Here is a 12,311-nt window from a genome sequence, read left to right as displayed (position 1 = left end):
CCTGCTGATCACCCGGTCACCCTCATGTACTCTTATTTCTGTAGCCCATTAGAGCCACAGTAGTCTCTTGTGATGCCATTCGACTCGGTCATGCCTCTGGTCCCTTTTTACCTGCCAGTCTTCTCAAGCACAGATTTTGTTCTTTCCTAAATATGCTGTTTCCTAGAAAGACAACACCTCATCCTGCTGCCCCATCAGCCCTGGCTTAGGTAACCCTATATTTCCTTCAGATTTCAGCACAGGCTTCACTTTCTTAGGTAACATCTTTCCTGACCACCCCCTCACTCACAACCAAAGGCGAAGTCAGTCCTTTTTCACAGTGTCTATAGTAGTCCTTCTCAGGCGTTCTGATAATCAACTCCTAATTCTTTAAGACAACCATTGTATGTAATGAACTCATTTCCCTCCTCTACCTCTAGTAAGATACTAACTATATACCAGTCTTAAAACAGTTAATAAAATAATCACTTAAATCATTTATCACTAGGGTTTAATTCTCTCATGGAACCTCAGTTCAGAAAGGCTAAGTGGTACTTTACTTTCACAGCATTTCAGTTTATGATTATATCTGTGATTATTTGATCATTTCTCCCACCAAATTCTATGATACAGGTCATGTGTGAGTTTTATTCACCATTCAGTGTCCATTGCTTAGTACAGCACTAACAGCTCTCAGTAAGTACTTCTTGAATGAATGACACAACTGTTAATATTTACTCTTGTGTCATTTGTTAAGAAAAAAATATTGACGCAAATGTGACAGAGTCAGCAATTGTGTGGCCTAGATTATAGGAACACAAATGCTCCCTACTTTTCTACATATTTTTTCAACATTTCTCAAAAGAAAAAAAGATAGTGTTGACTTAGACCCACAAAGCAAGAATAAAAACCAACAAAAACTAAAGTCACAGAAAAAGCCTTTAAAGAAAATATAGTTTATACCATACCCTAGAGGACTCTTAGAGCTGAGTAAATATTTCTTAGTTGACATATTCAGATGCATCTTTATTTTTATTTACTGATAATAGATGGTAGTAAGGTAAACATTACCAGAGGCATGTCGTCTCTCAAACTGCATACCTCAGAACAGTTGGGTGGTCTTGCTCAGCATTTCAGAGAAAGAAAAATTTGTTGACCAAATAAGTTGGAGAACAGTTTCATTAGGTATTCTTAGGTTCTAAAGAATGCATCATGCCTAGCATTCCTTTGCCTACCCACTTTCCACATACCACATTATGACACATTTAAGAACTACAAGAAGATAAATTATTCCTTGTTGATTGTAGACACCCACTGTCTTCTTGATGGATAAGTGGTAGCATTTTAATTCCACAATGTAAGAGGTTTCTTAATGATCTATTGTTCAAAATATGAGTTGGGGGAGGGAGTATCTTAAGCTTTTGTCCAATATCATAAGAAGAAGGATATGAAAGAAGCTTTGATATATTCACTGGTCTTAAAATTCATTTGGAGAAATTAGCTTCTTATTGAACAAAATGGGATTAATCAGTTGCTACTTGATATGGTACACATTATAAAAATGACAGGAACTCGGAGTAGGGAAAAATCTGTCTGTTTCTAATAATTAAGCAATACTGGAAATAGGATTTGAGAGCCTGGAAGGCTGGATTAAGATTATGGATAGGTAGATATAAGTCAGAAACAAATGATTAGAAGATACATAGAAAGTCTGGTTTCCAAATAGCTATCTATAAATTGAAGGTTGATTCATTAAAATCTACATAGTACTTTCTTTGTTTTTTTTTTCTTTTATTATATACCTTTACCCCTGTTACTGTGTATTCTGTAAAATGAATACATATCTAATTCTCACATGCCAGGGACTGAACTGCTGCAGTGCTCTACAGTATTCTTGTTACTGTTGCACTCCACAGCCAGGGATTTAACGGTATTTACAGTCAAAATTCAAATTCTAGTTGGGGTCATAGGTACCTTACCAGACCGACGCTTGAAATCTCTCTAAGGGAAAGAAGGGGAAAGACAAAATGCTCAACACATCTTTATGAAAATATAAAATGTGTTTCAGAATAAATGCATAGGGCAGGACTCGTAGCGTAGTGGTTAAAGGGAACTGGAACCCATATGGATGATGGTTGTTGAATCCTGACCCCAGCAGCTTGAAAAACGCATTGGTGTGTGTACATTCATGCTCTAAATCCTGACAGAGAAATGGCAGTGAAGGGATTGTAGCATGACCACATCCCATCGGGGGATACATTCTCCCTCTCCCCTTCTCTCTGTCTGTCTCTGGGAAGTACACTTACCCTCTAGTAGGAAAGAAAAATCACTATGTAAAACATCAGTTAATTGTCCATCACCTGTTGAGATGCTTGCTAACATCAGGTTGACAGTTGGAATGATAGCATAGAAAAATTACTACCTGGGGACCAGCAGTTAGCGTAATGGCTATGTCGCTGGACTCCCACGTAGTCGACCGCGGTTCGCGTCCCGAACCCAATGGCTTAAAACTCAAGCCAGGCATGTGTGTGTGCATACCCAAGATCCTGAGAGGAGAATGGAGGAGAAGGGATTGCAGTGTGGTCATCACCCCTGGGGAGTGATTTCTCGCTTTCTGTCTCTCTGTCTCTCTCTGTCTGTCTGGCGAACGCACGCGCCCTATAGCAAAAACCTCTCAAAGAAAAAAGAAAAGAAAAATTACTACCTTTAGGGACCAGCAGTTAGAGTAATAGCTATGTCATTTTAAAGAAATAAAAAGTAAGAAAAACTTGGTAAATAGGTTATATGCTATAAATAAGTAACTAGGCCATATACTTCTGAAAAATAGTAAACTGTTTGCTGTACTGATTAATGATGTAACGATTTCTAAGTAGCACAAGAAAATACAAAATTTCTACACTTTAACTGTGATATTGTGCAATAAAAGACTATATTTACAGATCCTTCACCTTTACAGACTGACTCAGATGCTGTTCCTGGTATAAGTCTTTTTATGATATTCTCTCTCATCTGGAAAGCCCTTCTGCACTTCTCTTTGAGGGTCCAAATATCACTGATTTTTAAAGTTCAGCTCAAATACTGTCCTCCGAGGAGCCTTCTCTAATTCTTCAATCAGAAATTCTCTCTCTTGTGGTCAGCAGGTGGAGTGGTGGTGAAGGCACTGGACTCCCACATGTCTGAACTACAGTTCAAGTCCCAGACCCAGTGGCTTTGAAACTCATGTGGGGCTTCTGTGTGTGCACCTCCAAATTCCCAAGAGGAGAAAGGAGAAGGGACTGTGGCATGACCATCCCCCCACTCAGGAAGGTTATTTCTCACTTCCCCTCTCTCTGTCTCTAGTGAGCGTACATGCTCTGTGGCGAAAACCTAAAAACCAAAACAAACGAAAAAAACCTAAAATACATTCTTTCCTCTTCTGAAAAAAATCTAACTCTGTCCATTATAGTTTTGGGAGACAAATCTTACTAAGTTTGTTTTGAAAACAAGAGTAGCACCTAACTCATTTTTTGTGTTATCACAACTCCTTTCATACAGTAATCTTTAAGTATTTATTAAGCAGGTAAGATCTCTACTAAATTGTTTTATCATGGAAAATCAACATTTTTATCTGTTTCTTTACTTTGTATTTTCTCAGTGTATCTAAACACGGTCCAGTCAACAGTCATTAATATCCCTTCAGGTCTTATTTTTTTCTACTTCTGTTTTGCTATAGTTGGAGAAGTTGTAACATTATGAGCTGCCCGTGTGTTAATGGTGAGCTCTTAGCCATGAAGATTAAGAAGTAACTATTGTACAGTGATAAAGATTTAAGAAAGGAAAGTGAAAGAACAGTTAATAAACAATGTATAAACAGTGCATATCAAATGGTTATTTGGCTATTTGAAGGTAGTAATTTTTTTTTTTTTTTTTTTTTTTTGGGCCAGGGAGAGGTTTTTGCTCTAGGGAGCATGCATTCGCCAGAAGGACAGAGACAGAGACAGAAAGCAAGAAATCACCCCTCAGGGGAGATGGCCACATCGCAGTCCCTTCTCCTCCATTCTCCTCTCAGGATCTTGGGCACGAATGCACACACGCCCTGCGTGAGTTTAAGCCACCGGGTCCGGGACTTGAACCACAGTCCACTAGATGGGAATTCAGTGACATAGCCATTACGCTAAGTGCTGGCCCCCAAAATTCATTGTTTTAATTCTGGATTTAAAAAAAAAAAGTTCAGGGTCTATTGGGTTAACAATATTGTATGATTAAAAAAAATAATTATCAAACATTTACATAAGGAACAATTGAAAAATGAGAATATTTACCCTTTAAAAAGGAAAATTACTTGAGGAATATATGATAGCCATCTTCATATATTTGAAAGATTGTGATGGGGAGGAGAACTAATCAAATCTACTTAGCTTTAGAGTAGTGCTTCTCCAGCTGTAGTGTGAGTCACCTGGGAATCTTGTTAATACTGACCCTGGGGACCAGCAGTTAGTGTAATGCCTATGTCGCTGGACTCCCATGTAGTCACCTCAGTTCAAGTCCTGGACTCGGTGGCTTAAACTCACGCCGGGCACGTGTACATGCGTGCCCAAGATCCCGAGAGGAGAATGGAGGATAAGGGATTGTGGCGTGGCCATGCCCCCTGGGGGGTGATTTCTCGTTTTCTGTCTCTCTGTCTCTCTCTGTCTGGCATGCACACGTGCCCTATAGCAAAAACCTCTCAAAAAAAAAAAAATTACTGACCCTGATTTAACTGGTCTGGGCTGAGGACTTGGGCTTTCTAGTAGGTTTCAACGTAATGCTGACACTGCATAGTAAGTCCTACAGAAGGGATCTCTTCGAGGTGCTGTGGTAATACTTGGAAGAACACTGAACCTATTATAGTAAGGAGAGGCAAAGAGGGTTTCCTAAGGGGAGGTGGTCACAAGCAGGTAACAGATAAGACAGTCATGGAGTATGAGTCAGAGTGGGCCAGGGGAGATGGGAAGGCAGGACCAGGTAATAGCAGCAAGCACGCGTGGAAGCCTGAGAGGGTGCAGTGGGCACAAGAATAGATGGAGTGCCATCGACGGGGAGCTGAAACCTGGCTTGTAGGCAGGTGCTTTATGCCAGTACCACCTATGATCTTATCTTCCAGTAATTTAAGTTCATGACTAATTCCAATTTTAAAATAGCATTTTCCAACATACTAACGAGGTATTCCAGGTAACAAAAGAAATGGAAAGCAATTCAACACTGTTGGATTATCTTAGTTTCTCTTTTACTCTGATGTTTTTCATACCTATTCACTGTTGAAGGAGAATGGAAGCAAAAGTATTCAAGATTGAACAAAGAACAGAGATTAGGAAATTAAGTCTACCAGTGAACAAATTAGGAAGAAGAAGTAAGGGTTTGTCCTCCTTCACATGGTTATTGTGAAAGTTAAGTAAAATACACTGTGTGAAAGTCCCATGGGTGTAATGTGTCGAATACTATGAAAATGTCAGTGTATTATAATAGTGTTGTTTCTTGGAGATAATAAGGTTACTGTAGATGACCCCCAAAATAAAAAAACTAAGACTCATAAACTACAAGGAGAAAAATTCCAATCAGTAAAAGAAATAATTTTCTAATTTTCAGCAACATTCAAACACAAGATGGTTTACTTTAAGTGTGGTTAGTACCCTTGCGTGAACAGGTTAATGAGATAAAAACCATACTCTAGATGGTTCAGTAGGTCACATTTATGATCCTTTCCGTGTACTGTTCCATGAGCTCTTCTCAGTTTCCCCAAGGTGTGTCCTTTTCTCTGAATGTGTGTCCTTTTTTACCTATACTGTCAGGATTTTATAATCCAGAAATTCTGCTCTTCAGGGTAAATCACCACCCACTTTTGTTGTGTTTGGGGGAATCTTCTGCATTATTTTCTTTAGGCCACTCTTCTATATTAATTCATATTGGTTTTTCCTTTAGACTGATTTCACTAAAAAATCATATTCAACCTCTCTGATCCATCTGACCCTCTAAGCCCCGTTCTCTTTCAGCATAGGGTGACATCTTTCTGTAACATGTCAAGAAAATATATTCTTGTCTTTTTACAAAATACTCAAAAAAATAAAATTAAGTCTTCACATTTATACTTTAACCATCATATAGAAAATCATCTCAGTCTAAAATTGCTTTTTAGAAAAGCCAGGCTGGATTTTTATTAGGTGGTTGGGGAAGTCATGCAGCATTTTTGCATAGAAATATATGTCATAACTTGCCCGACAATCTAGTATTTTAAGGAAATTTCATTATCAACCCTTGTAGCCTATTTCTGATCATTGCAAAGTATAAGTGTATCAACACCATATTATTTCATTATTACTTTCAGGTTTGTGGTGATTCAGAAATGGGATGGTCAGAATTTTTTCCTCTTAAGTAGTCTATAGGATATAGTTAAGGAAATACAATAAATATCATTGCAGGGTCGATCTTTAACTTGTTTCAGAATAAATGCTTTTCAGTTACTTTAGAAGTATCCACTGAAGGAGAAATAAGTGAAGTATAAATTATTAATTGTATTTATTCATAACAGGATAATGGCTTTGTTAGACTAACTCAGACGATTATTTCTTTCAAGTCAGGCTAGTCACTGTTTAGGTGGGTCTCCTCTACTGTTACTCTGAATTATGTCCTGTAGTTTGTAACAGTGAACTCATGATGTCTGTTTATGTCCTTAAGATCTTAGAAAGTAGTTATCATGTATCTTTCATAGCTTTGCATTTGTATTTGGTTACTTGTGTGAATACATAAACAGTTTGCTGATTTTGGTATTAACAGCTAAACCTACTTCCTTAAAATGCTGTCTGGCCTCTAAGTAACTCTTGCTTGTTGTTGTCTTTTATAAACTCATCTGTACTCTAGCTAATTTTTTTTCTTTTGAAAAGCCTTGCAGTGAGAGAATTTCTTTGTCTGGATGATCCACCAGGTCCATTTGATAGCCTAGAAGAGAGCAGGGTAAGTGCTGTATTACATATCACATGCAACGGGGAAAAAATAATGCAGTACAATAACTACTTTGTTTCAAACAGCAAAATATCACAATTTCAGATGATGGTAGTTTTGTACAGAAAGCTTTTAATGTTTGAGTCAAAAGTTTCTTTCATTGAAATCATGGACCTGGTTCAGTGAAGCATTCATTCATGTCATATAGTCACTGAAGCTCTAAAATTAAATCTTACATTTTTTATTTTTACTGTTAAAAAAATGATTGGAGAGTTTACTTTTTCTACATTTAATAGTACTATTTCTATGCTATCCTCTTTCATCTGAGTGTTTAAAATCAAATTTAAAATTTAACTTCAGGAATACAAGTGATTGTCTTGTTATCAATTCAGCTCATGCTTGATGCTGCTCAAATTACATTAATTGACGTGTTACAGTGGCCTATTTCTTGAAGCAATAGGCTAGATTCACAAAGCAGATTTGGTAAGAATAGATCAGCTAGGATTTTATACAGTTTTTCCCCCAAATGTTTAATGGTATTCAAATGGAACAGATTTAATTGGAAGGTTTGTAATATTTTTCAGTTAAACTTGGTTCTTTGTGTAGAGTGAATGCCTTAGCTATTTTTTTTTTTCAGAGAGAGATAGAGAGATAGAAAGCAAAAAATCACCCCCCCAGGGGGTATGGCCACACCGCAATGCCTTCTCCTCCACTCTCCTCTCGGGATTCTGGGCATGCACGCACACACGCCCAGCGTGAGTTTAAGCCACCAGGTCTGGGACTCAAATTGCGGTCGACTACGTGAGAGTCCAGCGACATAGCCGTTGGTCCCAATGCCATAGCTTTTTAAAACCAGCTTTACTAATGTAAAGTTTTTAATCTGTAAAATTCACCCATTTGCTACTTGCTATTCCATTGTAAATGTGCAATTTAATAATTTTTAGTAAATTTATAGATCTCTGCCACCATCAACGTAATCTAATTTTAGAATACTTTGATTATCCTGCCCCTAAAAAAAAGGAAAAAAGAAAGGAAAGGAAATACCTACAGCCATTTTGCAGTCAGTCTGCATTCCCAGCCTAAGGAAACTACTGATAATTTGATCTTCACAAATTTGGCTTTCCTGGATATTTCATGTAGCCATATTGTGTGTGTATGCGTGTGTGTGTGTGTACAATCATGTGGCACATACAACATTTTGGTCAATTATGGACTGCAGATATGATGGTGGTCCCTTAATATTATACCATACAGCCTGGCGGTGTGCAAACACACTCTACAATGTCACATAACAGAGTCACCTAATGATGTTTTCAAAATGCAACCCTCTCATTAAGCAATGCGATGTCTGTAGTTTACAACATACACTATGTATGCAGCATGCATAATTTACAGTACACAGTATATTCTTTTACATCTGACTTCTTTCACTTAGCATGATTTTGATGGTATTCCATGTTACAGCATCTGTCATTATCTCATTCCTTATTACTGAATGCTTTTCCACTGTTTGCCTATGCTATGTTTTGTATAACAGTCACCATTTGAGGTACATCTGTGTTGTTTCTAATTTTGTGTTATTATGATTAATGCTGTGAACAGCTTCATAGAATACTTTGTGTAGACATGTGTTTTCATTTCTATTGGCTTGATCCTTCGAAATGGAGAAAGACCTCTCTGTTTACTAATTCATCCCCTTCCTTTTGAAATGAACTCCTGGAAAATGGTAGGAGAAGCAAGGACAAGCCAAAGAATAGGTGCTACAGCAATTTATCTACTAAGCTAGTACAAATAAAGTCAGGAGCTGTAGTTTTATGGGAGTTTTTAAGTGTAATCATGTAGAAGTGGGTAAAAATAGATTATAAAGAGTAAAAACTGAAGCAGTAAATATTGTTTATTTTTCTTTTTTCCCAAGCCTACATTAGGGGAATAATACATATTCACTTCAAACATGCAGCTTACTATTGTAATAATTCTTTTTTTTAAGAATTATTTTATTTATTTAATTTTATTTATCTATTTATTTTAATTTGACCAGAGAAAGACAGAGTAAGAGAGGAAGATGAGGGGAGAAAGAGAAAAAGAGAAAGTGATAAACCAAGCTACCAGGTCTGGGACTCGAACCACAGCCCAGCACCCTTAACCACCATGCCACCTGCTGTCCCCTGAAATAATTCTTAAGGAAAAAGCTGTATATAGAAGTCCCTCTGGTGGATAGGGACTAAGTGAGCAAAAATACCTAAAGAGTAGAGAACAATCATTCAAGTTATATGCCTACTATTTTGATGACATATTTTCTCTCATGCCATATTAATGCTTTTGAGAAAGATGCTCATAAGTAATTTTATTCTTTTTGTGCATGTATTTTTTAAGGCTTTCTGTGAAACTTTAGAAGAGACTAACTACCATTTACAGAAAGAACTACTTGAAAAACAGAAAGAGGTGGAATCACTGAAGAAACTACTCCATGACAAGCAACTTTATATAGACACTTTAGAGAACAGAATCAGGTATTTGTGAGCATTTCATATGTAGTCTGACTAATTCAACTATACATTCTCTGGGCCAAATGCCCTTTACATTTAGTATGATTTAGGAAACTTCAGATTCTGAAAGTTGTGGATTCTCAGTGTATATCCTCATAGACTGGGAAATTTGTCTTTGATTAGAAAGCTAATATGAATGATGGGAAATGTAGAAAAATAAGTCTTTAGCTGTTCAACAAGATAAGCATTACTCTATCTTAATCTATTTAAATGGTATCTTTGTTTCTAGGCATGTATGCCAACTTTTCACATATGAAAGTTCTAGTTTGCCTTATCAGTGTATATTAAATTTGTGCTAAAACTAATTTCAAACTAATCATAGCCACTAATTTCTCTGCTGACTCCTGGAGTAAGCTGTTTATTAGCCACGTAACTGTATTCAGATGTAACAGCTGAAGACTGCTAGCACTACATGTATTCATAACAATAACTATATACACATTTAATTTGTAGAAAATAACTTACTGTAACATGCTTTTAGAACATTATCTTTGGAACCTGAAGAATCACTGTATGTGTCAGGAGCAGAAAGTGGACAGATCCTAAAGGTGGAGTCCTCTGCCCTTGAGATCGATCAGGATGTCTTGGATGAAGAATCTAGGTATATGATGTTTAGTTTATTAGCCTAATCATTTGAATAATTGGAAGGGACTAGGCCTCATACTCTACAGAGCACTTTTTTATGAACTCAGTGTCATGTCATGAATCTGCTAAGCAAAAAAGTGGAAGACCATAGATATTCTAGACTCTCCCCAAAAAATGAATCTTTGGATTAGACTTTAAGTTTTCTCATCACTTACTTCAGAGCTTTGTCTGAATTAAAGGAGGGGTCTGAATCAGTTAATTTCATAATTTTGTACATCTCGATAAATTGTTTTAATCCCTCTCAGTATCACCCTTTTTCATTTAAAAAAGTAGGACTCTGAAATAGTAACCATCCTTCTTATCTATTAGGAATGATGAAAAGATAATAGATTTGAAAGCGCATAGAATTGTTACTGCATATAAAGCCTACATAGCTGTTAATACTTTAGTGGTAGTGGTTGAGCTATATTTATAAGAACAAGTTTTACAGTGGTAAAGGTAATTACAAACTAGACTTTTATTGGTAAGTGATAGTTTGGAGAACTGAAAGAGTTAAAAAAATACATCTCCAAAGGTGTTACCTAGCAATGACGACTTAAAATATATTAGGTTTGTGATTGAATGTTTAAAAATTCTTTCACATTAAGTATTTTTGCATTAAATATTTAAATAATTCTTTCCATAAAGATGTTTAAAGGTAATAATGAAAAAAATAGTATACATCTAATCACTTTGCTAATATGTTTTTCTTTTTTTTTTTTTTTTTTTTTGCAGAGCTGATAGTAAGCCACACTTAAGTTTTAGTGAACCTGAGAACACTATATCAGAGATCGAAGTAGCGGAAGTTGCATATAACGCTGAAGAAGACTAATAAATCACAAGAAGTTCCCTCCATCTCCGTGGTTCAGCCTTTAGAATAGAGTGGCAAATACTGTTTAAAAAGAAAAAAACGAACTGTGAAGCTTTTACAGAAAAGAGAAAGAATGCACATGTATAAAGTTTACATAAAGAAAGGGGTTTTTTTATAAGTTATTGGGATAGGAAATATATTCACTGCTGCTTTTAAACATCTTTTATCCAGCCTTGTATTTACACTAAAAAAAATAATCTTCTTACACTTCTGTATCAAGCTCACATTCTTAAATCTTGTGCATAAATTATGATGGAATTTTGCCTATATATGGTTCCAAACTTGTGTGTGTGTGTGTGTGTGTGTGTGTGTGTATGTGTGTGTGTGAAATCACCAGTTACATTAGTCTAATGAAAATTAGTTGCATGTAGGGACCAGCAGTTAGTGTAATGGCTATGTCGCTGGACTCCCATGTAGACAGCCACAGTTCGAGTCCCAGACCTGGTGGCTTAAACTAACACCGGGTGCGTGTGCGTGCGTGCCCAAGATCCTGAGAGGAGAATGGAGGAGAAGGGATTGCAGCATGACCATCCCCCTTGGGGGGTGATTTCTCACTTTCTGTCTCTCTGTCTCTCTCTGTCTTTCTGGTGAGCACACGCGCCCTATAGCAAAAACCTCTCAAAAAAAAAAAAAATGTGTTGCATGTTACTATCTGAGAGGTATATATTTATTTGTATCTCTGACATATTTTCATTAGTGGTTTAAATCAATGAATATCATAGTAAAGATAAAGATAAGCTGAGTTTTAAACATTGACCTGTTTACCACCTCTAAATAAAAATTGCTTATTTGAAATGGTAATGATATATTTTAAAAAATAAGATGACTTTCTAGTACCAAAGGAAAGGACCGTTTGAAAGAACGGTAATTATATGGCTAAAATGATACAAAAATAGCCTTGGTTTTAAAAACTGATTCACTAAAATCAAGATACTCTAAGCATACCAGCTTTTTTACATGTATTGCTTATTTATTTTCCACATAATCTTTATCTTAAATCTCTACCCAGTAGGTTCAGTGAGTTTGCCTCTTTCAGAACACTACCTCTTCGTGCTAATCAAGACATATTCTTTTGGAAATATATTACAGATTCTAGCAAATATGGTGTTATGCGAAAGAGAAAAAGCCATATATTCTGCAGAGTTCCTAACTAGCTTGACTCCTGTCATTGCATGTTTATTTCTCTATGTGTGAAGATGTCATTCTGTATTATGGCTGACTTTCTTTTTGATATAGTCAAGTGATGCACTTTATGATAATGAAACTCTTCTGTGCCAAGTTTAATTGGTGAGTTTCTTTGGTAAGTGGAGTGAGGAGAAAGGATTGTGCAGTGCCTT

General features: G+C 36.5%; 1 protein-coding gene across 2 annotated transcripts in view; it reads left to right on the top strand.

Moving 5' to 3' along the window:
* Positions 1-11,421, top strand: part of SNX16 (sorting nexin 16) — a 32,292-nt gene extending 20,871 nt beyond the window's left edge. For both annotated transcript variants that reach the window (XM_006168939.3, XM_006168940.3), the window contains 4 exons: positions 6,876-6,945; positions 9,307-9,443; positions 9,961-10,080; positions 10,839-11,421. In XM_006168939.3, the coding sequence (XP_006169001.1) occupies positions 6,876-6,945; positions 9,307-9,443; positions 9,961-10,080; positions 10,839-10,935 (424 nt within the window). In that variant the 3' untranslated portion in view covers positions 10,936-11,421. The remainder of the gene's footprint in view (positions 1-6,875; positions 6,946-9,306; positions 9,444-9,960; positions 10,081-10,838) is intronic.
* Positions 11,422-12,311: the final 890 nt, after the last annotated feature.

The sequence above is a fragment of the Tupaia chinensis genome, unplaced genomic scaffold (genome assembly GCF_000334495.1).
Source record: "Tupaia chinensis unplaced genomic scaffold, TupChi_1.0 Scaffold146445_1, whole genome shotgun sequence".
In the NCBI taxonomy this organism is placed as follows: domain Eukaryota; kingdom Metazoa; phylum Chordata; class Mammalia; order Scandentia; family Tupaiidae; genus Tupaia; species Tupaia belangeri.
Note: the sequence above shows the minus strand (reverse complement) of the source record. Positions and strands in the feature narration are given on the sequence as shown.